The sequence below is a fragment of the Sciurus vulgaris genome (genome assembly GCF_902686455.1).
Source record: "Sciurus vulgaris genome assembly, chromosome: 11".
NCBI classification, from domain to species: Eukaryota; Metazoa; Chordata; class Mammalia; order Rodentia; family Sciuridae; genus Sciurus; species Sciurus vulgaris.
Window position 1 is genome coordinate 89,906,488 of NC_136472.1, and position 27,848 is coordinate 89,934,335.

Sequence of the window (27,848 nt, forward strand, 5' to 3'; positions counted from 1 at the left end):
TTATTATAGAATTTGATGGAAATGGAATTAAAAGCCCAATATTGTTACATCATTACTTCTTTCTGAAATCCAACATTTTAAGGAAATCTGCTTATAAAATGATTTTGTGAAAATATTTCATCTTTCAGATTAAGTCCATCTCTCCTACTTCTCAAGATCTTTCTCAGATCAACCTAGAGTATGTTTCACCCTTTTCAGCTTCATGTCATTTGAAAATATGATGAGTGTGCCTGTTACTATCCAAATTACTAGTAAGAATACAGAACATAAGAAGACTGGGAAGGTAGCCCTAAGTCATAACATAAGAAACCTTTCCAGTAGCTTTTCTCCATTCATATTATTTAGTGAGATTCTCTAGAAATTTTTACTTTGTAAAATAATATATAGAAGTAGGGAATATCACCAGAGACATCAAGCAAAGTGGGTATTATTGGGTATGGCAGTTTTCAAGTTATGAATTTACCTACATATTGTTAATATACACACCATATTTCTTCATTTTTGGTCTAGAAATAATGAGTGACTACTACAGCAAGCACTTACTACTCCATTACAGTCTCCTGTCAGGGACAACAATGTGGTCTACAAAAATCTATAGATTTTCCTTCTTCCATCTAAAATTGGAAGGCCCTTGCGTGTCTTCGTTGTTCTAACTAGCATTCTCCATGGTTCTTTGGGGACCTTATTTGTAATTAATCTTGTAACCATGAAATGAATTCAAGTTTCTTTTATATCATGAATTACATGGAAGCATTTTTTTAAGTATTCCATTAATATCTCTTTATTCACCTTTGATTTTAGTGTCCCACCAACAATCATTTTTGCCACTTCTATCTAAAAGCCATTCTTCACAGAACAGGGAGAAAAACCTGTCTCTAGTCTGGGGCAGAATAGATTTATTTGTTATTCTAGCTTGGAGGGGGGGCAAGTCCCTAGTTGTTATATTGTTTCTTCCTTTTACTTATATATTAGAACACTAAGAACACAATAAACAAATCTAACTTCCTGAAAATTTCCAGACAGGCCACATTAAACCATAAGCTACTCTATTAACATGTCTTTTTCTCTTCTGATAATTCCCACAACTCATCTGTACCATAGTTAACACTTTGTTGATCACTTACACTTCCTTACTCTCTATTCCTGTATTAATCTGGCTTAAAGTCACTGTGTCCACCAATGAGAAAGTTACCTTTAAATAGTAAGACAATAAAATAAGTTTATGTTAAAATGTATCCAGACAAGAGATGTCTTATGAGCATAAAGCTAAACACAACTTCATTGGAAATAATGAGGTTGCCATATTTTTCTTTTTTTTTCCTTTGTTGAAAAAAATTATTGAACATGATTATATCACTGGTTGGTCAGGTGCTTTGTAAATATAATTTGATTTAACCTACTGCAATAATCTTGTAAAGTATTGTTATGAGTTCACTGCATAGTGAAAAAACAAACCAAAGATATGAATATTTAGACCAAGGCCATAAAACTGAAAATTGTAGAGTTGAGATTTGATCCAAATCTAATTCTAAAGGCTATTTATTTTGATCGCTCAACTTTTCCCATCCTTTTGTTTATGTGTCTTCTCAGATTGAAATCTCAAACATGAATATAATTTCAAAACTAGACACTAAAAACATAACAAGTACTTACCGTCCCCATGCTGCTTGCTTCTGAACACAACTCCAAGGACTCACTTCCATAGCAAAACTCACAGTGTCACTATAACCTAATGTCGACTTTTTAAACCTGTAATCCAATGACATACAGACATAGGTAAAAGAAAAATATTAAATTGGTCTATAAAACCATTCCTTGTTTAAAAAAATCAAATAAATGGAAATAAATACATGTAAGGCTATGCACTGACAGATTTGTTTTCAAAATTTGAAAATCTGCACATTTCTCAACATGCTTCATGAAATTTTAAAATTTGATCTGTCCTTTTCACCAGCATATAAATTTTCATCTACTACTAAAGTGTATGTGTGTGCATATCAATAGAATTCAGAACCTATTAGTACCTTGCTAATTTAAATATTTCAAATGCCTAAAACATCAACTATATTGTGCTATCTAAATTATTATACTTTTAGAATAGCATTATTTAATAATGTATCTGCACAGGGCCATGCACTATATATTCACATAAACTATCTCTTTTAATCTTCAATATGGCTCCATGAGGTGGGAATTATTTCTCCAGTGTCTCCCACTCATGCCTTGTTATTTGAAGATCATAAATGATTTAGCCAGTTTAAAAAACACTTAACAATAAAAAGAGAGTCAAGATTAGAATGCTGGTCTACTAGAAGATATTGATTTTTAAAAGTTGCTTTACTGTCCAGTAGAAGCATTTCATGAAACAAAAATTTAAAAAAGAATATAAGACTTTCTTGACTACAAACCTAAGCATCATAAGTAAAGAGCACCAAAGGCACTGTACACAAAATTAGATTTTTAAAAAAACTGAAGACCATTGTGCTATAATAAAGTTTTATTGCTGTCTTCATTTCTTCTACATATCTTTCCTAGTTTTTCCCATTTATACTAACTAAAAGAACCCATTCACTGAGAAGAACCTATTTCACTAATAAGGTAGGTACAGTTAGCTCTCCACAGCCACTGTTTCCTCAACCATGCATTCAACCAACCATGAATGAAAGATATATGGAAAAATGTATCTGTAACAAAGACTTTTTTCTTGTCATTCTTCTTCAAAAAACACAGTACAACTATCTGCTTGCTACTAACATGTACTAGGTGTTAAGTAACTAAAGATGATTCAAAGTATATGGGGGGATAAACAGAGGTTACATGCAAGTACTATGTCATTTTATATAAGGAACTTAAGTATCTTCAGATTTGGGGGTTCATAGGGATCCTGGAACCAATCCCCTGAAGATACCAAGGCATGACTGTAAACAGATTCTGACCACACTTACACCATGTAAAATGTTACCCTTTTCCATATTCATTATCTTGAATTTGTCTTTAAAATAGATTAAAGAGAATACAACTTCTGATTTCAAAGCATAGTAGAAATACAAAACAATCTGATGCTCTAAATACATAGCTTTAAAAGAAATTAAATAGACTTAACAAATCCACATTTACCTCTGACATAGAAAGTGACTGCAACGTACCAATATATGCATACAGTGAACAGAAATAATTCCTATAAACACAAGGCTGATTGGTCCAAGCTGTGGAAGAGAAAATTTATAAAGCTTAAACATTTTGAGTTTTAAAAAGTTGGGTAATCTTATAATTAATAAGTTAATGGGACTTGCTTAAGTGAGAAAACATTTGATGGACAAAACAAAGTCATTTGCATATGGGAAAATTAAGATTCTTGATATAGAAAACATTTCAAACAATATTTAAGATAACCATGTATGATTCCATCTTATGGACTTGGTTACTTAAATCAATGAATATACAGATATGCGGCATAGAAGAATGGAAAACGACATCATATTTAACACCAGTTGGCAAGTCTATAACTACTAGTATCCTACTATTGATGCAATTACACATCATTATCTAAATGACTAAAAAGCACAATATTGAACTAAGGTTTAAGCAATACACTTCTTCAGACTGCTTTCTGAAACCTTTCTATATCTGTCAGGAACTATGATTAGCAAATAATTATTTCAAAAAGTGGCACATCAAAAATTTCAAGTATTTATTTACTAAAATTAGAGTGATGCCCATATTATTGAGTCCCTATCACACTATTGCCAAAGCTTGTTTTTATAATCAGAAATATTTAGTCACTTGAAATTAGGTTTCACAAAACAGTCAAACTCAGAGAAAGACGATAGTTAAAACTTTTTAAGAAAATACTCAATTTTTTAAAAGCTAAATATAGTTTTATTACTTCAAAAATGAATTTGCTCCATAAAAGCTGTCTGAAATTACAATAGTTTTCTCTAAAATTGCTACTTATAAATCTGTTTTAAGAGATTGTGACTCCCTTTCTTATTTTTCTTTAAATCTGAACACTATATTTTTCTAAGTCTAAAAAATTAATGATTACATGATTCAAATAATCTGCTGTATTTTTTGTTATGAGGATGCTACTTAAATACCTGAAAATGTGAAAGAATTATAAGACATAACCATATCTGGCAAGATCTGTGTTAGTTTTTTGGGGGGAAGGAGTTGATTTAATATTATAAATAAGTAATTAAGTAGAAATGAAAACAGTAATTCTTGGTTCTGTTAGATCTCACTATCATAGCTCAATATAATTTTATCAATACAACAGGTAGATGATCAGTTAAATGTTACTTGACCAGGTTATATATGATGAGGTTAGATGTTAGCTTGTAGTAATTTTTGCTGACAACTATATCTTAACTGCAGATTTACAAAGATAAAGACTTACCACTACGCCTGCATTTTTTATTGCCAATGGAAGTCCTAAAAGGCCAGTTCCAATATTTCCTTTAAGAAGATGCATAAGAGTTTGTAAAAATCTAAAAAGTAAAAGTTGTAAGGGTTAAATGTATTACAAGAAAAACTACTAAAATCGCATGATCATGGTTATTAGATGGCAACTAGAAATTAATAAAAGCAATGAACCGAATAACATTTTCATTTCGCCAATAGTTATATATGGTTCACACCCTGTCTTTGTTATGTAAAAGTGGAAAAGAGAGGGTTATTGTGGAGATTAAATGAGACATTTAAGTGAAAATGGTTTGCACATGGTAAATTAATAAAGAAACAGCAATTTCCTCATAAGATATTTAGCTACTATGATTTTCAGAAAAATGTTGAAAAGCAATTTATTGGCACTACTATTTAATCATGGTACTAAACACATTTGTATAATATAATCAATCTAAGAGAAAGTTAACTAAAACAACACACAAGTCTACAACTACATGTGTCATCAGGTACGCTAACAACTAATATTTGTGAATTATCTAAGTGATTTATCCTAAAAACAGTTTCTAGGAGGCAATAAAAGGAAATCTTTTGATTAAGAAGAAAAGCATTGAAACTAGGAAGAAAAGCATAAAATTCAAACTCATAAAACAAAAATATTTGCTGAAAATTTTTTTAATATATACTCTTCTGACCAAATTTCATGTTGCTTTGCTTAATCACTAAATAATTATTAGAATGTGAACTTATGAATAATTACCAAACATTGAAAAAGGCTTTGAAAAACCTTTGCTTTCCTCTTTGTCTTATTTTAATTCTTCTTTTTTAAATTTTGTTTAGTTGTAAATGGACAAAATTCCTTTATTTCATTTATTTATTTTTATGTGGTACTGAGGATAGAACCCGGTGCCTCACACATGCTAGGCAAGTGCTCTACCACTGAGCCACAACTCCAGTCCCTCTAACTTTTATACCTCTCACTCTGCATGAAGTGTTTAGTGCCTTCTACTATCTAATTTCTTAACCATATCAGAAGTGGCCTCAATCAGATCTCCTTTCTTTCATCACCCATAGCAACTGATACATCATTATAGTCATTCCTATACACTACTCTGTGGTTTAAATGTTTTCTTTCCCAAATAGACTATAAACTCCTTGAAGGTGAAGACTACCTCTTATTCATCCTTCTGTCATCTGTAATATCTGGAAAAAAAAAAAAAAAAAAAAAAAAAAAAAAAACCCTTGCCTGTAGAAGATACAGAATATGAATGAAAAGAAAAGGAGATATATGTGCCATCACACTTACGAAATGCCCTCTTGACCATCAAGCTGGTAATGCTTCTGAACAGGCAGGAGTTCTTGCTCATGCTCCTCATCTGATGTCCCATCAGAATTCTGCTCATTTATCAAAGGTCTCATCACATCCATATCTTCGGAAAAAAAAAAAAAATACCAAGTGTTTCACTACTATTTAAAGTTGGAAATTTAACAGGTATAAAAGAATTTTACCTAAAGGACCTAAAATTAGCATAGTACAGTAATTCAGTCACATCAATTCACAATAGCTAGATTGTAGAACCAACCTAGATGCCCTTCAACAGATAAATGGATAAAGAAACTGTGGTATATATACACAATGGAATATTATTCAGCCATATAGAAGAATAATATTATGGCATTTGCTGATAAATGGATGGAATTGGAGAATATCATGCAAAGTGAAATAAAGCCGATCCCATAAAACCAAAGGCCAAATGTTTTCCCTGATAAGTGGATGATGATATTTAATGGGGGTAGGCAGGGGGGGGGCGGTGAGAGAAAAATGGAGGAACTTTAGATTACATAGTAGGATATGAGAAAGAGGGGAGTATGAAAAATGGTGGAATGAGACAGACATCATTACCCTATGTACATGTATGATTACATGAATGGTATGAATCTACATCATGTACAATCATAGAAATGAAATGATGTACCCATTTGAGTATAATGAATGAAAATGTGGTCTGTAAAAAATTAAAAAATAAAAGATATTAGAAAATATCAAATGTATTTATCTTTACTATATCTACCCTAAGTTAGTTTGCCTTAGTTCCCTAAATTTTGGTATATTAAAAAGAAACAACTAGACATTTGCTGGTTTCCTGTTTGGGTTATATAGTACGGTAAAACACTTATATATTCAATGCAAAAGTTTTTCTACTTTGTCCACATGAGGTTTATAGTAAATAATGACAAAATTATAGGATGAGAAATGTAAATAATTAAATGTTTTCATCTCTCATTAGCTTCAAATCACACAATGTAGATAAGCAGTAATCATGTTTTTAAATACTACAAGAAAAACAAAGTCATTTCAAAATTTAAAATTTTAGTGTCAAAACTTGCCCTTCTAAGATCAACATAATTCTAACAAGGAACATGATTCTGTTCCTTTCAGTGAGAAAGAAAACACTATCACCATTGTCTTATCCTTAAAAAATTCACAAGTTCAAATTAACTGAGATAACTGATAGCTTTAAGTACAGATTTTATAGAAATGAAAGTTTGTTTTATCCAAATATTTATCCAAAACCTACATAATGGGTACCTAAACAAATAATTGATCTGGGAATGTCTAATTGACATAGATTTTTTAACTATTTTGGAGTAATTCCAAACACATCAAATTTTGAAAAATTGTGCAAAAAATTGTGTATTCTTTAAAGACTAATTTTTAACATTCTGCCACATTTACTTTTTCTCTCAAATACATGCTGCATCTCACAAAATACTGGAGAGCAGGCTACATATATCGTGCTACTTCACCCTATTAACCACATGTATCTCTTAAGAATGAGAATCTTCTCTCAAAAATTCATGATAGTTATAAATTCGCAATGCTTTTTAATTTGTTCTTTTTAGTTATACATGACAGTAGAATATATTCTGATATATTTTTACAAGCACAGAATATATCTTATTCTAATTAGGATTCAAGGCTTGTGGATGTTCATAATGCTGAGATTCACTGTGGTGTATTCATATATGTTCATATGAAAGTTGATGAAACACTTTTTAATCTATATTATATATTTTATTTTCATCCACTGTACCAACAGCAATGTTTGCCACCAATCCTGGATGACATACTACTGCATTTAGTTGAGTTCTTGCAAGGTTACCTTTACCATTACGTCCTTTATGATTCCCTGAACCCTCTTTTTTTCTTTAATTTTCACTATCTTGTTTGACAGTTTAAAATGGTATCTTCTAACATCCACTTGTTATCAATATAACAACTCTACTTTCTCCTATTCCTGTTTCTTATCCTCTCACTTTTTAGTTATATTCATTTCATCTCAGCAGTACATACGATACTTTACATGCTGTTCTCCCAATCATATTTTTACCTATGTCTTAGATTAATGTCTATAATCAATATTAATATTCACTGTCAGTTTTCTGCCACTTTCCTCATTATCACTTGGATGGAAGAAGTTCATTATCTTGTCGAGTGTGCATGAGAAAGACCAATAGGGTTTGCTACAACACAAACTGATGTACTACACCCCAAACTCTCTGACTCAATAGTTCTGAGCTGGGCCTGATAATACCCCTGTCTCACATGAGTCTGGGTGATGCTGATATTGATGGTCTGGGAACCACACATTGAAAATCACAGACCACAGACTCCTCATGAAGGAATCTTGGGCATAGTATCCCTGAGTTTCTGCATGTTTCATAAGCTGTTTTTCTATAGCCTGGATATCTGAAGAGCAACTAGATATAAAATCCTTGACCCATACTTTCTATACCTAAGTTTCTTAAAAATATTAAGGGGTGGGAGGGGTGGGGGGAAGGGAAAAATAACAGAATGAATCAAACAACATTATGTAAATTTATGATTACACAAATGGTATGCCTTTACGCCATGTACAAACAGAGAAACAACATGTATCCCATTTGTTTACAATAAAAAAAAAATAGAGAAACAAAAAAAAATGAAAAAAAAATACAAAAGGAAAGTGTAAGCTAAAAAAAATATATATATATATTATTCCACTCTTGCCTTGATTTTGCATGATTCCCTTGAGGAGTCTAAAGACAGGCTAATTTTTTCAGCCATTAAGAAATTTGCTTTTTTTGCTTGGAGGGCCTAACAATTGTTCTTTAGAGTCAAAAATAGTTTTACTGTAATATACCTTGGAAGTGATTATTCTGAGTCAGTTTTCCCAGGAACACAGCAGACCCTTTTGACATGTTGATTTAAGTTTTCTCTTATTTCGGAAAGTTTTCCTGGAAATATCTTCAAATACTGTTTGGTTCAAATGTTTTCTCTTCACTAGGGTTTCTAATCACATGTATGTTGGATCTTCTTGGCCTGTCTTCCATTTTTAACCACTTTGTCTCTGACCCTTCTGATGTCCTTCTTTACCTCATTATCATTCTTTTTGTCCTTCTTCAATGACATATTTTCATTTCACTACATTCTCCCTTAGTCACCTCATAATTCATTTTCTGTTTGAGATTTTTCCCTGTAACCAAGCATTTCAAGCACCAAAATCCTACTTTATGGGAGTAGTGTGAAGTTCAGTTTCTTTCACAAATGAGGTTGAGTGCATGAGGATTGAGGAGGAGGAACTGACATGTCCTCCATGTCTTTCATTTTTGCAGAATCCCTAATTTTCTCCATTTCTTCCTTCTTCCCTCACTGCCAAGTGACTGAGCAGTTTCCACTGCTGATTTCCTTCCTGCAGAAGCAAATGTTTTTGCCAAGACTGCCCCCTTCAGGACTGTTCACTTTCACATTCCCTTCCCACCCTCAATGCTGGGAATTGCTGACTTCTGACTTTTTACTTCAGGCTTTTATGAAAGATTTCACTATTTCCTCCTAGCCTCCTGCTCCCCTTGTTCTCCAAAGACTCCCCTGTCCACTCTATGATTTCAGAAGCAACAGGAACTCTGGAAATTTGCTGATTCTTTCTCTTCCTACAGATAATTTAAAGGTTGGGGTATCCTTTGTCTACCAGCAATGCTAAAGGAGTAATTTCATGAATGGTTTACTTGTGCTCCTTGTTGAGTTTACAGGTTTTGAGAGAGGGTATATTGAGAGATTAGAATTTAGACAGTCACTATTAGACTACTGCCAACTGGAATTCAACATGTCAAGTTTTTATCAAGTTAAGTGATGCTTTAAGACATTGAAAATTTCTTCAAAATAGTCTATTATTAAATCATTTCTTCTAATATAACCAATGTAAAGAAAGTAAGATTCACCTAATTATCCAAAGTTCCAAATTCTTGGTCCAAATTAATGAGAATTTTCTATAATTCAAACTCCCTAACTTTTGTCCTTGGAACAAAACTCTAATCTTCAAGATATAGTCCATACATTATTTGGTAGAATTTTCTTGTTTCATGATCTCCAGTATCAAAGTTAGAATAGCCTGCACCCATGCACAGTGAAAAATAAGTGTTTTCCCCATAACAGGTATACTGGGATATGTACTATCTTTTAGTTACTGTAATTTGAATCTGGAATGTTCCCGAAAGTTCATGTATTAGAAGCATGGTCCCCAATACAGCAAGGATTGGAGGTGGGGTTTTTAGGCAGTGATCAGCCTTTTAGGCAGTGGTCAGGGCTCTGTCCTCATCAGTGAATTGATCCTAAATAGCTAAATGGACTACTGGGAGGTAGGTCCTAGTTTGAGAAAGAAGGTCACTGAGGGCATTTCCTGGAAGGGTTTATCTAGTTCCCAGCCCCCTGGCCCACCTCCTGACTGCCATGAACTGAGCAGCTTTTCTCTGCCAGGCCCTTCCCCAGTGATGTTCTGCCTCACCTGGAGAGGCAGCTGATCACAGAATAAGACTCTGAAACTATGACCCCAAATACACCTTTCATCTTCTAAGTTGTTCTTTTCAAGTATTTTGGTCAGAGTGATGAAAGGCTGACTAACAGTTATTCTAGAATTTTATTAATATAAATTACGTTCTTTTGTTTGAACAATCCTATATCCTTTTCTATTATTCATTGTACAAAGTAAATTGATACTTTACCTTATAAAACCATCATATTAGTTTGCTAGGTCTGCCACAACAAAGTACTACAAAATGGGTGACTTAACAAAAGTTTATTGTCTCAAAGTTCTAGAGGCTTAAAGTCTGAAATGAAGGTGTTGAGACAGTGGTTCCTTCTGAGTGCTGGGAGGAAGGCTCTGTTCCAAGCTTCTCTTTTTGCTTATAGATAGCCATCTTTATGTTCTCATGTAGTCTGCCAATTTACCTTTTTTATGGACCAGTCATATTGAATGAAGCCTACTCCAGCATGGCCTCATATTCACTGATTACATCTTCCATAACCCTTTTTCCAAATAAGGTCACACCCTGAAGTAGTGGAGGCAACACTTCAACATATGAAGGCTGCAGGGAAACATTTAACCCAAAATAGCCATTCTTAGTTGTATCAGCATCAGTTTCAAACAGAAACATATTACTATTTTCATTTCTAAATATACGCCATTGCCTTTGCTGCCTCTTGAGTTTGTTTACTCTTATTAATTCAGCTTACCTGAACTGTCAGGTATGTTAACTTTCTGATTCCTTTCTTCCCAGGGCCATGCTGTACTATGTTCTGTATGTTCTGTGCTATAATAAGTTCTCTTTCTGTTCTCAATAAAAATAGCTATCATTGCCAACATTTCAACAACCAAACAATATGTTATTGGAAGTACACTGCCCAAGATATAATAACAGCCATGGAAAATCAGAAAGAAGCTAAGTTTTCTCATTATTTAATTTATTTCATTTATTTTTGGCACCAGGTATTGTTTAACCACTGAGAAACATCCCCAGTCACTTTTTATTGTTTTTAGACAGGATCTCACTAAGTTGCTTAGGGCCTTGCTGAATTGCTGCAGCTGACCTCAAACTTATGAACCTCCTGCCTCAGCTGCCCAAGTCATGGGTATGTGCCACCACACCTGGCTCTTCTCATAATTAAACATACATTATATATATAACACAACTCTAAATAGTAAGTTTACTTTCAGTGGCATCATCAGAGAATTTATTTTAATATCCTTTTTAGGTAAAATTTGAAAATCTGGAATTGTTAAGTGATCTATAAATTATAGCTTTGTAATTCATAGAATCAACTTTTTTAAAATACCATTAGTGTTCACTCAGATTCTAATGTACAACTTAATTGGTTTTTTAATCACTCTTAAACACACAGTTTTATTTAATTTTGCCCAACAATATAATCCCCTATGGTTACACTTTTTCCTAGTTTTTAAATTCATTTTTTCTCAATGCTATGCTATTTAGGAAACAATAAACATAACTTACTGTGAAAAAGTAGCTTTTCTTATATGTATTTCTGTTCTTTAAATCTATCTCACCCCTTACATTTAAAAATCTTAATAAAGTTTAATTATTCTAGGAGTCCCTATCACAAGATAAAAAGGGTTAATTTTAAAAAGTTGGAACCATTTGAAAGAAAAATACTTAACAGTGTTAGAAATTTAAGAAGTACATATTTACATATTGTTTAGATTTTCCCATTAAAGTGGAACTGTGCAATGTGACACATCATTAACTAAGTTTTACCTATGTGCTTATATTTTTAAAAGCAGTAAAATAACATCTCTAAGACTTTTTTCCCCAGTTTTAGTCTACATATTGAAGCAACATGACATACTAAGCAATACCTATTTCTTTACATAAATTAAGAATAGGTGAATCAATCAAGTTTTGTTAGCTTCAATGGCACAAAATTATTCTTGAATCTAAAGAATAAATTAAAAGTCACCCAACTACAAATATCTAAGAAATACTTACATACCCCAAAAGTGGCATTTTTAAATGGTAATAGTCCCTTTAAGCCTAGATCTCCAAGGAAGAGACCTATTGATAGAGTTAATTAGTGTTTTATAACTTTTAGAAGCTTCAGGTAATACTAAAAGTAAAATGCTAAATTGTGTTTTTGTTCTGAATAGGCTTAGGGTATAGCAAAGTGCAGTAATACTGTTTTCTTACTTTACTCTTTTATTGTTTAGGAGAGGTATTAGATTCCCATGGCTTACATTTTGATTTGCTAATGAGGAGGATGGTATAAGACAGCTTTTATGCACATCAGCATTGCAGCAAAGCATACCACAGGAGCTATGCAGAGAGGCACAAGCCCTTCCATACATTTTACTTGTTTCGGGCCCTTTTCAAAAGAGCCTCTCAGTAGACTGTCATCCCTTTCTCACCAATATCTACTGACAACACCCCCTCAACTCAAAAGGTCTGAGCTTCCTGATTGAATGTATTCAATAAAAGATGTTACAGTCGCTTTCTATTCAATATCACAAATATCAATAGGGCCCCAATTTGTATGTGTTAAACACTATTAGAAAACAGAGCAACTACTGAAACTAAAAAAATAATAATAATTTTGCCTTCATGGAGCTTAAACTCTAGTTGCTTAGGGCCTTTAGAAACATAAATAAAGCAACAAGTAAAACAGAGCTTAAATGGAGAGATACCTGTAATTGTAGTTGTAGGTCAGACAAATTAGGCCTTGCTCAAACAATGGCTGTGTAGTGTGTGTGTGTGTGTGTGTGTGTGTGTGTGTGTGTGTGTATTATTAGGGATTTAATTAAGGGGTACTCTACCACTGAGCCACACCTCCACCCTTTTTTATTTTTTATTTTGAAATTGAGTCTAGCTAAGTTGCCAAGGCTGGTCTTTAACTGTGATCCTCTTGCCTCGGCCTCCAGAGTTGCTGGAATTACAAGCATACACCACCATGCCTGGCAAGAAAGTGGTATTTTAAAGAAGACCTGAAGGAGAAGGAGGTGCAAGAGTAAGCAATGTAGGTAACTTGTGGACAGTTATTAAGGCAGCAGCAACAACAAAAGTAGAGGTTCTCAGGATGCAGAGAGCCTGGCATCTTTGAGGACCAGGAAGGAGGCAGAGTAACTAACAGAGGAGGGAACAAAGAGGAGATGGGTAGGAGATGAGGTCAAAAACTGAAAATAGATTGCACACAGCCTTGTGGACCATGATTCTCGATGACATAAAAAGCCACTAGAGCAGTGCTGTCTAACAGAAATATAATGTGAGCCACAATATAATTAAAAATTTTCTAGTAACCACATTTAAAAAAACAGGAAAAAGAAAACAGGTGAAAGTAGTTTTAATAATATATCTTGCATAGCCTGCTATATCCAAAATATTTTCATATCAAAATGTAATCAACATAAATAAATTAAAATATTGACATTCTATTTCCATACTAAGTATTTGAAATCCATGGCATATTTTATACTCCCAATATCCTTCAATGCAAATGAATCACATTTTGAGTACTCAATAACCACACAGAGCTAATGCCTACTATACTGGACAGCACAATATAGGAGTTTTTTTAATTCTACTTAGTTATACATGACAGTAGAATCCATTTATGCACTTTGATATATATAAATGGTGTATAATTTCTCATTTTTCTGATTGTACATGTTGTAGAATCACATCAATCAAGCAGTCATATATGTATGTAAGGTAGTAATGTCTGTTTCATTCTACCATTCCCTCTCCCCTTCCTTCACTCTCCTCCACCTAATCTAAAATAGCTCTGTTCTTCCCTAGTGCCCCCCTCCTATCATGAATTAGCATCCACATACTAGAGAAAACATTCAGTCTTTAGTTTTTTGGGATTGGCTTATTTCAATTAGCATGATATTCTACAACTCCATTTACTGGCAAATGCCATAATTTCATTCTTTAAAGCTGAGTAAAATTCTATCAAATATATATACCACATTTTCTTTATCCATTCATCCATCTAGGTTGGTTCCATAGTTTAGCTATTGTGAATTGAGCTGCTATAAACACTGATGTGTCCACGTCACTGTAATATGCTGATTTTAAGTCCTTTGGGTATATGCAGGAGTGGGATATCTGGGTCAAATGATGGTTCCATTCCAAGTTTTCTGAGGAATCATACAGGAGAGTTTTGAGCAGAGGTGTGACATAATCTGATTTACATGTTAACCAGATTCCTCTGGTCCCATTTTTTTCATGTACACAATGAGACTAATAACTCCTACCTCACAGGGGTTTTGCGATAATGAAATGAAATAGCATGTATGAAGCAAAGAGCTGATTCCATGGTGTATAAGTAATCACTAAATACTAGTCTTCTTCCCTTTGCTACATAATGAGATATTAGAGAAAAGATACACTTCATTTAAAAATTTTAAAATTGGCATTTCCAAATGTCAAACTTTGACAAGAAACTAGAACTAATTTAATAATAATAATTCTGAAAATTTCTGAGTTCTAAATTGTGCTCTAAGAGTGAGTATGCAAACATGGATGAAATATATTATGCCAGCCAGAAGGAAATAAAAACTAGCAGAGACAATACTTATAAATCCAATATGGTAAAATCTTTAACAGACTTGAGAACATATGAAATAAAATCTGAACACTCTACCCCAAGTAGTTAAAGACTACAAGATCCTATTTACATTACACATATCCATTATTTGCCAATGTTCTATTGTAATTTTGGGCCAAGTACTAAATCAGGCAGCTCTATGATTACTATAAATAAAAACTAATAATGCCTTATAAAATACTTTTAAGCAATAGATATTAAACTACCTAAACATGATTATTTATAAGTGGAGATTTTATAGATGAATAAGAAACACTAGCTTGATTCAATATTATATACTATAAATGAAATGTAGACTGTATTATATACCATATGTATATATTTATGGACTTTCTTAAGTTAGGTAGGGCTTATATGCTCTTTTGTATCACCCAGACAATTGTTTCAACCTCTATTTTTTAACCTAAAAATCAAAATGAATTTCCAGTTACAGACAGAATAAATAAACAGCACATCAATTTAGCAATATGTATTAAATCCTTAAAATATTTAATACTTTTTCACCTAGTAATTCCACTTCTGGCAAGCTAGTGATGAAGATAAAGATTTCTGCAAAAAAGATGTTAACTGAAACATTATAAATTTTGAAACTGAAAACAAACTAAACGTACAAAATCAGGAAATTGCTAAATCAACTAAGGCAATCCACTTTGTAAAGTATCACACTGACATTAAATTATGGTAACGAAGTACATAACAAGAAAACGTTTATCATATGCTGAATGGGGAAAATACATGTATTCTCAATGTGGTTGCAATACTTTTAAAAGTTAAATAGAAATGAAGGAAAGAAAATATACCAAAATGTGAGTAAGTTAACAAGGATATAATGGGATCATGAGTGTCCTTTTTCTTTCTCTGGGAAATATAAAAAATAAGAATAAAGTAATGAAGTTACATGTTTTTTATTATAATAGAAAAATAAAATCATATTTTGTCAATGGACAAATTAAAAGAAAGAACAAATAGTTTCTTTTTTAAGAATAAAATAATGTTGCCACCTGAACCTCTAAACTACTATGTAGATACAAAATGGGAAGAGTATTCATTTCTGAAGTGGAGAAAATATGTACAACAAGCAATATTCCAGAGGTCCTGAAGGACTATGAAATAAAGTTCAGAGCTTAAGTTTAAAGAAACTGTACCTTAACATCTCTACCAGTGCTTTGGATATATACAGCAATTTTTAAAATTCCTTTTTTTAAGGTAAATAATACTTGCTCATTGTAGAAAATCAGAAAACATGAAAACATTTTTAAAATTAAAAATAACTTCATCACCAAAAATTACTGTTAACATTTTATAGTGTATGTGCATGTGCAAGTACACACACCCAAAACACACACACACTCTCTCCCCCATATATTCTCATTCAGTCCCATGGCTTTAAGTACTACCTATATACTGATAACTTCCAAATTTCTATCTCCAGAGCAGATCTCTCAGTAACATTAGATATAACTATAATTGCGTACTCAATATTGACACTTTGATGTCCAAACAGACATCCCAAATTTCTTATGTTCCAAACTGAACTCATCTTCACCAAACTGCTCTTCTTGTGACTTTACCCATCAGTACTAGTTATCTATTGCTTTGTAACAAATTTATGGCTGTTGCCAAGAGGCCTCACTTCCATACAACACGGACCTTTCCTTAGGACTGTTCTAGTGTCCTCATACCATGGAAACTGACTGCACCCAAGGCAGTGAGCCTAAAAGAAAGAGAAAAGAGGAAGGTACAAGGTTTTTTATGGCCTGGGATTGAAGTCATACATCATCTCTTCTACCTATTCCTTAAAAACAAGTTTTAAATCCAGCCAACACCCAAAGGAAAGGAAATTAAGTACTTCCTCTTAAAAAGAAACATCAAGGAATCTGGAGACATGTTATAAAATCATCATAACATCTCAGTTGATGGCAATTTCATTCTTCTAGATACTCAGGTTCCTGGAGTTATCCTAGTCTCTTCTGTTTTACTTTCAACCCTAATCTAATCTGTTAGGAAACCATGCTGGTTCTACTTTCAAGCAACCAAAGTCTAACCCTTTCTACTTCACCTGCTGCTACCATAGTGTTTTGAAGGACATGCATGTGTGATTCCTGAATTACTAAAATAATTTTCTGTTTCTACTTTTGCCACATCACGGTCAATTCTTCACACAGCAACAGTGCAATTCTTTTAAAACTTGAGTCAGGTCGTGTCTCTGTAAACTGCCCAGCCCTTGCCCTCAATCCTGATTTCCCTTACCTGGTTCATTTTTTTCATAGCACTTTTCACCTATGTATTAATGATTTTTTTCTTTGCTGTTTATTGCCTGCTTCTCCTTACTAAATATGAACTCCATGAGTGCAAGAATCATGATCTGTTTTATTCACAATGTATTCCAAGTGTCCTGGAGAAGTTCAATTAGTATATTGAATTAATGAATACACATAACTTTAAAAAATAACTGAAATAATTTGAAACCTTTTTTCAGTTAATTAACATGTATATGGTGAACATTTTTCCTTATCACTTTTAATGGCTAGGAAGTAGATGAATATATGGTTAAATCACAATTTACCCAACTAATTTGAACATTTTTCCTTATCACTTTTAATGACTAGGAAATAGATGAATATATGGTTAAATCACAATTTACTCAACTAATTTCCTTTCACTGGATATTTAGATAGTTACCAGTTTTTCTCTATTTCAAATACTGTAAATAAAATATCTTGCTATATTATACACATAAATGTGTGTATGTATGTATAATATATATGTATGTATATGTACACATTTTTTTTTTTTGTACTGAAGATTGAAACCAGAGGTTCTTTACCACTTGGCTACTCCCTAATCCTTTTTATTTTGAGACTGGGTATTGTTAAGTTGCTGAGGGTTTCACTAAAGTTGCTGAGCTTGGCCTTGACCTTGCAATCCTCCTGCCTCAGTCTGCTAAATTGCTGGGATTACAGGCATGTGTCACCATGCCCAGTTTTGATATAGGTATTTATTTAACTTATTTCCTTGGGAAATATTCTAGAAGTAAAATTACTGGGATAAAAGATATGTAAAATTTTAAGGATAAATATATTGTTTGGCTTCTACCAACAATGCATAAGAATGTCCATCTTTTTTCACACCTTCACTAAGGTTATTACTGAATTTAAACCTGGATTCACATCTGGGTTCTGCCATTAATGAGTGTAAAATTACAATATCTACAAAAGGGGAATAATAATAGAGCTTGCTTCAGGAAATTGTGAGGATTAAAGAAGACAATACACAAGTAAAGCACTTGGCACACAGCTTATATGCAGTAAACACTCAATGAAATTTTAAGTTTATTGTTTCTGCCATCATTATGCCTTGGAAGAAATCAGCTGCAAAGTGTTCTGCACATTACAGGAACATCAGCCTATTGATTACTTAAAGTACTTTGAATTCAACATCTCTCTTGAAGATTACATTTAATCATTAAGCATGGGATTAGAAATAACCCAAAATAAATTTAAAATAACTGGAAGGGCAATCATTTTACCACCCCATCCCTACTTTTGTTTTCTTTTGAACAACGATCATTCCCAGCGCCCAGAAGAGAACGGATCAGAGGAAGGCGGGTAAACAGACTTTGCCCAGTGACAGCTACAAGTCTCTTCAGTTCATTTTGGTCAGCAACTCCCATCTGAACTCCTGGGGCAGCTCAGAGTAAACCAAGGATCCACTTTTAGACTTCAAATGAGCAGCCGCGTTTAAAAGGTAGAACAATGACAACTTCCTTAAAGCATCACTGGGAAAACCCAGGAAAGTCACAGCGCAGGCTCCCGCCTGCCTTTGACGTGTACACACAGAGCACCTCCCCCGCCCTTCAAACACACACACACACACACACACACACACACACACACACACACACACACACACACACACACACACACACACACACACACACGGCCCTTTGCAAGCCCTGACTATTCGCCTGACCAAGCTTTCTGGTCCGACATTCGGTCACTGCGGGCGCTGACCCTGGGGTCAGACAGTAACCAGTCATCCCGAGCGTGGTGGGGAAGTATGCTTTGCTGGGTTTTAAATTCAAACCCGTGCTAGGCCCGCAGCTCAAGAGCGTTCACTCACACACACACACACGACCGTCCCACGCTGGCCCACCAATTTCGCTGTCCCGTGAAAAGCAACTCGAACCCGATGCTCCCCGCTGCGGGCTGGGGCCCCGCGCACCCGCCGGGGAAGCGAGAACGCAGCCAGCTGACGCGCCGCCCCGCGCCCACCTCGGCCCGCGTCCTGCCCACGCGCAACACCCACCTAGTTCCTCGCGCCCCGCCGCTTCGGCCGCCGCCGGCGCCGCCGTTTCCATCTCTCCGGGGTCTCCAGGACGCCGCCGCCCGGGTGCCCGCTCTCTCGCCGCTGCTTGACCGGAGACAGGCCTAGGCGCCCAGCCCCGCGGGACCCGCGCCCGGCGCCCGCCTAGCGGCCCGGCGCACCCCACCCGCGCGCGAGGAGCATGCGCAGTGGCGCGGCCGGGCGCAGCCGGGCGCAGAGAGCTGGGGCCCCTCCACTAGCGCGGCGGGTGCTGCCAGGAAGGAGCGGGAGGGGCAGAAGATCCGGGGACCCGAGCCACGCCGGCTGGGGAGCCAGCTTGGAGAACCGCTGGATATCCCTAGAGGACACACGTCTTTGGAGATAAAAGGGGTGGAGTGGGGTGTTGAGAGTTTGAAGAAACCCAGGCCTGTAGCTCCTGGGGATAGTTGAAGATGACCACTTAAATTTGGGGCGCCATCAGTTTGCGAATTGTTAACATTCTGTTAAGTCACCTAGAGGAATGTAAAGAAATTAGTCCCCTATCAATGTTGGACTACCCTTTGATTATCCGTTTTACTATGCCCCTATTTAGAGATATAGGATATACTCAAGTAGAATTTAATTTAGTCACATACAGTTTCACTTTAAGAATGTCTCAATGTCCTTCAATATATTTGACGTTAACCATGGTGCTGAAAGAAAATTAATTATACTAATGTGGTGTCGAAAATTCTGAAACTCTATATATACATTCTTTTTTTATGTAAACACAAGCAAAAAATTAGTACAACGAAATCTTAGGAATGAAAAGTAACTATTCGAAACTAAAAAATACCTTCTTTTTCATTTTTGGGTTTGTATATAATCCTGGAGAAGTTACTTTAACAAAAAAAAAAAAGTAGACACTGCTTTTTATTATACAAATACATTCAGTTTTTTAAATGTTTTTATGAATGCTTTGTAGCTATACATAATATACATAATCACAAACACATGGAATTTAATTTGCTTCATATCAGTCCCAAGTACTTCCTCTTTTCCTCCCCTCCCTCGCCTGGCCCTGTTCCTCTTCCTCTATTCTACTAGTATTACTTCTATTGATGTGTTTTTTAAATTGATGCTTTAGAGATACACGTACATAAAGGTGAAATTCACTGTAGTATACTCATATAAGTTAATAGTAAAATTAGATCAATTTTATTCTGTAGTTACTCCCTTTTCCCATTTCCCCCTCCCTCCACTCCAATCCCCTTCTCTCACTCCACAAATCTTCCATTTTCACACATTTTTTAGTTCTGTGACAACTCTTTGAGAAATCCTAATGTTTATATCCATTTTACAGATGAGGGAACTAATAAAGCACACAGACATAAGTAATTCATCCAAGGAAAATAAGTAATAAATGACAAAGATGGAATTTTGTCTGCCCCTAGATCTGGGACTCTGAACCAATATGCAAAACTGGCCTCTCAAATGAGTACCAGTAAATATTTGGCGAATCAATAAATGAAGCATGCTTTTGATTTGAGAAGAAAAAATTGAATTCTGAAATTGCTTTTTTTTTCATTGCACAGTTCTTCAGAGTCAGGAAACCAGAAAACATCTTTGTTTGTTTGTTTTGTCTCTTTCATTCAGTAGTGTGGTTTTAGGAGTTTGTGTGTGTGTGTGTGTTTTGTGTGCTTGTGTATTAATGTGCTTAGTGTTTTAGTGGGGTTGGGGCACTTGGACTACTGATAATAACTACACGGTGAAAGTGCTAAATATTTAAACATTCCAGATTTAAAAGGCACACAGTTACATCATATCTACATCTTTACTCCTACTGCATCCAGTGTAGGCTTTCACTAAACAACTGTTGATAATGATGCTTTGCCAAAATGTTTTTTTCCCCTGAAATCAATATCAATCACTCACACACAGTACACTGGCAAACCCCAAGGGAGATTGGTTATTCCTAACCAATATCAAAGACATAGAAGAGTCAGAGAAAGAAGAAAACTATCCTGGAGCATAACTGAAGCAAAAGTCCTGTCCTCCTGTTGGGTGGATCACCTGGTTAGAGATCTGCAAGAAAAAGATAGGTATCAGAAGTGATTGTCTGCAGGTAATTGTCCATTAATCATCCATTTTAATGAGAACATTTAGGACTCTCACAGAGGGACATTATCATTTACCTCTTAAAAGGGATCAAAAGCCCTTGTTCCCTAATCTCAGCACCAGGGAAAGCAGATCTGGCCTGGCTGTACCGCAGGCCTGGACTTCTTTAGAGAGACTTGAATTGAGGCAGGCAAGCTCAGTGTCTTTATAGTGATATGGATATAAATGAAGTAATAGGGATGATCAAAAGATTCAAGAGAACTGTTTTTCAAACATCATTACTTGAGAACATATTTACTATGACTTCTATGCTAGGTCTTATAAATTAAAAGAGGATAAAACAGTCCCCTTCATCTAAGGGGGATATGTTTAAGAACCTCAGTGGATGCCTAAAACTGCAGATAGTACTGAATCCTATGTATACTGTTCTTTTTTTATGCATACATACCTAAGACAAAGTTTAATTTGTAAATTATGTACAAGATTATCAGTAGTGACTAATAATAAAATAGAACTATTGTAACAATATACTGTAATAAAAATTATGTGAATATACTTTTTTTCTTCCCCTGCCCAATGTCTTCTCCTACTGTACTCACCCTTCTTGTTGTGATAATGTGAGATGATAAAGTACCAACAGGATGAGAAGATGTGAGGTGAATAACCTAGGCATCATGACAGAGCATTAGACTATGCGACCTGAGTGCTGTTTAAACACAAGCACTATGATACTACAATAGTAGACATGATGACCAAGGTGGCTACAAAGTGACTAATGTGCAGGTAGTGTATACAGTGTGGATGCACTAAACATAGGGATGATTCATGTTCCAGACAGGAAGGGGTAGAACAGCACAAGATTTCATCAAGGTACTCAGAACATGGCATGTAATTTAAATCTTGGTAATTCCTCATTTTTTGAATTTTCAATTTAATATTTTCAGACCACATTGACCAGGACGTAACTGAACCCCAGAAAGCAAAATCCCAGGTAAGGGAGGACTACTGTACAATGGTACACACACCAACTGATTATACCTTAGCAAGTACTACTGTTACAGTTTAAAATGTAGGATTGTTACTGCTCTAATCTATATGAAACTGAAGACATACGATTTCATTAACCCAGATAATTAATGGTAACTTCCTTAAAACTATTCTTTGTCCCTTAAGCCATTATGTAGTTAGTTGGCAGAGAGAAAGGAACCTAGTGTTTCTGATAATTCTAGACCATCATGGTTATAGTAACTCCTCTCTGTTCTTACTTAAAGATACACTAAAAATTTTTCAGGGAGATTAGAGTGTATATGAGCATAGAGAATAGGGAAGAAATATTACAGTAAAAGGAAATACTGTGCAGGGTAAAGCTGTTTCAGAATAGACACATTACAAAGAATCTGATGATTTGAACCCTAGCAGTTCCTTTCTTTCTTTTCCTTATTTTAACATCCTAGATCATCTTAATTAGTTCCTTTTTTACAACCATGGCACCTTGTTCATATTTCTGTTATAACGCTTCTTTCTCTGTGTTGTAAGTGCTTTCCTGTCTGGGCCTTATGCCATACTGTGAGCTACTACAGGAAAGAAGCTGTATCTTATTTGTCTCCATAGGGCTTAGCACAGTGCCCTACACATATTAGTTATTCAATAAGTAGATGATGAAATTGTTGAGCATAGCTTCAGAGATACACAAAGGAAGCTTTGTAGGAGCATTTGATTTATTCAATCATATAATGAAACATCTTCCCTATTCCAGGTACTGTGCTAGACTTAGGAGCTCTAATGGCAAACAATGGTATTAGGTTCTTCTGTCATTGAACTCATAATGCAGTGCAGTACTGATTATGTAATTATTATTATTGATGAGGAAAATAATGGGATGCTACTAAAGAATCTTTATTAGCCTGGGTGACAGGACAGTCATGTCAGAGGACATTCATTTAAGTGACATATCAAGATGAGAAGGAGTTGGCCCAGCATGTGTAAGAGGAATATTTTAGGCAGTGGGAACAGCCTGCCCCATTTTACAGATGAAGAAATGGTTCTGTTATGGATATATTGATTTGAGACACATGTAGAACATCTTCATAGATTTGTCTATTATACAGTAGTTGGATCTCTACTGAAGTTTTCTCATCCTTAATATTATCAACTTTACAGGTTGTTGTGATAATTTAATGAGATAAAGTATGTAAAGCATTAGCACATTGCCCAATTCATAGAAAACATCAAACGAATTGGATATATTAATTAGGGATTTTTTATTCCAATGGAAATATCAAACTAGCTTAAGTCAAAAGGAAATTTAATAAGAATGTTGAGATTCTCCAGGGCAGAGATGAGTCTGGGCTTAGGAACAACTGATTCTGATACCTCTGAGCCTATGTCTCCTTCTCCACTGATAGCTATTCTCTGTATATCTGCTTGTGCATCTGTGCAGGTTTTCACTGCAGATCCTCTGCTTCTCAGGCTCACCTGGTAAGAAATGTTTCCTAAAAGCTTTCAATGTCTGTATTTTATAGTTTAGGCATCCAGAAAAGTGCTGGTCTCTTTTTCTCAGTTACAATTTTAAAATTTCCCAAGAAAGAATTGTGATAGAGTCATCTTGGATTGGATTCTCATTCCTGGTCTAATTGAGGGGTGGACAAAACTATATGTTATGGTATGTCCTCATGGAACTATGGATAACAGTGTGAAGAAGAGAGGCTGAGCAGACCAAAACCTAGGGTGTCCACTCTATTCTGATTCTCCTCTGTGTAAAATATTATTCATTTTGTATTTCAAGGCTCTTTTACCCTCTTATGTTTTAAGTTGAAATAGAGACTCACCATCTTCTAATTAACATCTGCTTCAGTGACTTCCTTGTTCTGTTAATGAGCCTAGAAAACCTGCTGACCAAAACTGCTCTCTTGGAATGTTCTTTGTTGGGGTGATTGTTATTTATAACCTTACTTTTATTACCAATAGCTTTGTTTTATTTAACTCGTTATGACTAAGTTAGCAAATGAAAAAAAAACTGACATCTAAGTGCATAGAAAAAAAAATGATGCAGATAACCCTCTATACTGAGCCAAGCCCTCTTCAATATATTTTTTAAAATATGTTGCATCTACAAAATGCCTTGCTGCCATATTCTGAGAAAGAGTAAATGTGTCTCTGTCATAAATTCAAATTTGTCTCTAGATTAAATTTATATAATTATATAATTTTTAATATAAGCTACAAGACAACATTTTCACATATAAAAAATAAAATAATTGTTAGGATAGTTGAAATGTTGCATTTATAAAGCAAGAATAGAATGCTATGGAAAAAGGGATAATAGGGAATGTAAAGTGAACAAAAACACATGAAAAAAGAAAAGAGAAAAAGTAAGAAAACAAAATGAGCCACCAACAGATTCAATGTCTTAACTCAGAAAGATAAAAGATAAGAGAAGGAAAAAACTCAAGGTACTAATACAACACAATTTCTCAAAATTGAGAGACATGTGTTTCCAGATTGGAAGAATCCATTGAATGCCCAATACAATAAATGAAAACTGACCCTTAGGTTTTTAAGTTCTGAGAATAATAGGAAAATCCTAAAAATTTCCCCAGTTGAAAAATAAATAAAGATAATGGGGAGGGGATCACATTCAGCTGGAATCACATCTGACTATTCAGTAGCATCATCAAAAACCAGAGTACAATGAAGCATTCATTGCATTTCAACTTCTGAAGGAAAACACATCCAACTTAGCATTCTGCACCTAACCAAACTATCAGTCATGTGTAGGAGTAAAATAAACACATCATAAGACATAAAAACTTGATATGTACATTCCATGTACTCCTTCTTGGAAAGCACTGGAGGAATTCTCCATCAAAATTAAGAAATAAACCTAGAAAGGAGAAGATATGAGATCCAGAAAACAAGGAATTCAACAGAGGAGAGAAGAAATCCTAAGAATATGCCAAAAGGAAGTCGCAGACTTATATTTCTGCAGCAGACCTAAAGAGTAACTAGTCCAAATTGGGGCAGGAAGACAGACGGCACAAGGAAGGGATAACTTTAGGGACAAAAGAAACTGATTCTTAATCTTAAAAGTGTATAAATTTGAACAGAGACCTTTTTCTGAGTTTTTGGAGAGTGTGAGAAGACTGCCACAGATGTGAAGAAAGTCAAGCAGATGAGGGGGAAGGTAAGTCCCATTAACAAAATATTGATCAAACAAACAAAAGTACAGTACATCATTTGCTTTCTCAGTAAATAATACATACAAAATCATAATCAAACAAGATATGAATCTAATGGACAATGTATTACAACTCTTTGAAAATGTAGGTGAGGGGTAGAATTATTCTGCATGAAGGCTGATATTAAAAAAATCTAATTTTTCACTTTTCATAATTGTAAGAAAATGGTGGTAAATAAACTTGAAAAGTTAATACTGACTATTATTTAAATGTATGAAGGTAAATACCACATAAATCTGCTGAAAAAGTTCAAAGTGGTTGCCTCCTAAGTAAGAAAATTATAGGAAGATCTAGTACAATTACTTGTTTTTCATTATAAATATTATGTAATTTTTAAGCTATGTGAATAATAAAAATAAACCCTAAATTCACAAGAGAAAAATCAACAATCTCAGTCAATTCCTAATTTTTACTTGAATAAATATCTAAGAAACTCATTATGAGTTTTACTTAAACTCATACAGTTTCCTGCTCTGTAGTTGTTTTCAAATTCTTTGTTTTTAATGCTAATCATCTTTATGCCAGGGGACATAGAAATTTCAGATTCTAAAGTTTTAGTGACTGGGCAAAATGGTGAATAAAGTGAATTTTCTAAAAAAACCTTTTGAAATTTTATAGTTAAAAATCAAAGGAAACCTTCTAATTGAAGACTGCTGACTCATAAGAAATACAATACTAATCTGGACAACTATTACTACTTCTCTCTCTTAAATTGTTTACATGCAAAATTTTGTCACCAAACACAAATTATAAGTCATTTTTTCTTGAGTTGGGAAAAGGTAAATATTCCATACAATGTGAAATTTTTTGAAAGAATCTAAATAAAATGTTAGTTATTTATACTAATTGACCTAAGGAGAGTTTCTCAGAGAACCATGACACTCTAGAGAAAAAGGAAGTCCAAGATGAAGAACTGGTTAACAGTTGGATTTGCATTTCCCCCAGATCTACCTCACATAGGGTCTTTTCACAGAACTTTAGCAATGGTATTAAACTTGTAATTGCAACCTGTACAACTGAGCATATAAGGCAACATTATTGGGAAAATCCTCTGGACAATAAGCAGACTGAAACATATTTCTGAAATGTTCAAAAAGTTTGTATTTATAAAGCTTTGAATAATCCTGAAGAGTTCTGCCCAACCCCCAAAAGGTGGAGCTAGAATTCAAAGTCTAATATGTTTACTATTTTCTTTGTTGTACTAATTACAACTACTATCTTTGAGTCAGGCAACATACTAGGACACTTGTAACCTGCTCCCCTGTCCTCTGTCTTCCCCTCCAGGTTCACTTTTCCTCCTTTTCTCTTTCTCAGTGCCCTGAAGGCTGTCCTGAACAGATTGCCTTAGTGGGTTCCCTGAAGCTCATTAGGTTTGACATTTGGAGGTAGTGGAAGGAGATCAGGGAGCAGAGGTAAAATGGGTTAGGAGTTCATTCCCCTGACCCTGCTTATGGAGTACCACAGACTGGTTGCATCCCATGGCTACAGCATTTGTCTGGTGCTCTCTGCTTCCTCTTGTCTTTTCAGACCTAGAGATAATAACACTCTTCTTCCCCATTGCCTGCCTAAGGTATATGTAATCCCTGTTGAATTTCCTAAATTGAATTTAGTCAATTTGGGTTCCTATAACAAGTAACAGAGTATCGGTGGTTTATAAACAATAGAACTGTATTTATTTCCCACCATTCTGAGCTGGAAGTCTGAGATCAGGGTACCTGCAGACTCCATGTCTGTTGAGGGCCTTCTTCCAGCTTACAGACTGCCCACTCCTCATTGTATCCTCAGGTGGTGAAAGAGGATGAGGCAGATCTCTGCAGTCCTTTTTATAAGGCCACAAATTCATTCATGAGGGTGTCAAATTCATGACCTAATCACCTTCTGAAGGCCCCACGTCCTAATATCGTTGCACTGCTTCAGCATATAAATGGGGATGGAAGTATTCAGTTCATTGCACCTGCCCATACATTGTAAATAGTTCTGTTATTCAACTCCCTTCTATTTACAGTTTGTTGTGTGTACCATCTGTTTCCTAGTGAAATCTACATGAATGTACATACACAATCTTATTGGTTTCTCTTTAAAACAAAAAGTTCAAGTATTATCTCTATTTTACAAAAGAAAATGATATTAAGAGAAGCTAATACAATTTACTATAAATCAAATAGTAGAATCAAGATTCTAACACAAGTCTGAATACCTGTTTTCCTCTCTACTACAATCTCTATAAACATTCATTCAGGCAATAAAAAAATCACATCCCCATCCCAGAAAGTTCTCAAAATTTGAAATCCTGTGGGCTTTCATTATCACCTCAATAACTTTGTTGGAGATGCCTATTTGTATAGGTAGGAGGACAGTAATTACTAAAGTAG

At 34.7% G+C, this 27,848-nt stretch overlaps 1 protein-coding gene across 3 annotated transcripts in view; it reads right to left on the minus strand.

Annotated features, from left to right (window-relative positions):
- SLC36A4 (solute carrier family 36 member 4) overlaps positions 1-19,338 on the minus strand; it is a 50,637-nt gene extending 31,299 nt beyond the window's left edge. For 2 of the 3 annotated variants that reach the window (XM_079102800.1, XM_079102799.1), the window contains exons 1-5: positions 19,145-19,338; positions 5,708-5,831; positions 4,397-4,487; positions 3,118-3,206; positions 1,654-1,749 (exon numbers count right to left, since the gene is read on the minus strand). In XM_079102800.1, the coding sequence (XP_078958926.1) occupies positions 1,654-1,749; positions 3,118-3,206; positions 4,397-4,487; positions 5,708-5,831; positions 19,145-19,196 (452 nt within the window). In that variant the 5' untranslated portion in view covers positions 19,197-19,338. Of the gene's footprint in view, positions 1-1,653; positions 1,750-3,117; positions 3,207-4,396; positions 4,488-5,707; positions 5,832-19,144 lie in introns of those variants that run through there. The other variant, XM_079102801.1, reaches the window with a different exon arrangement.
- Positions 19,339-27,848: the final 8,510 nt, after the last annotated feature.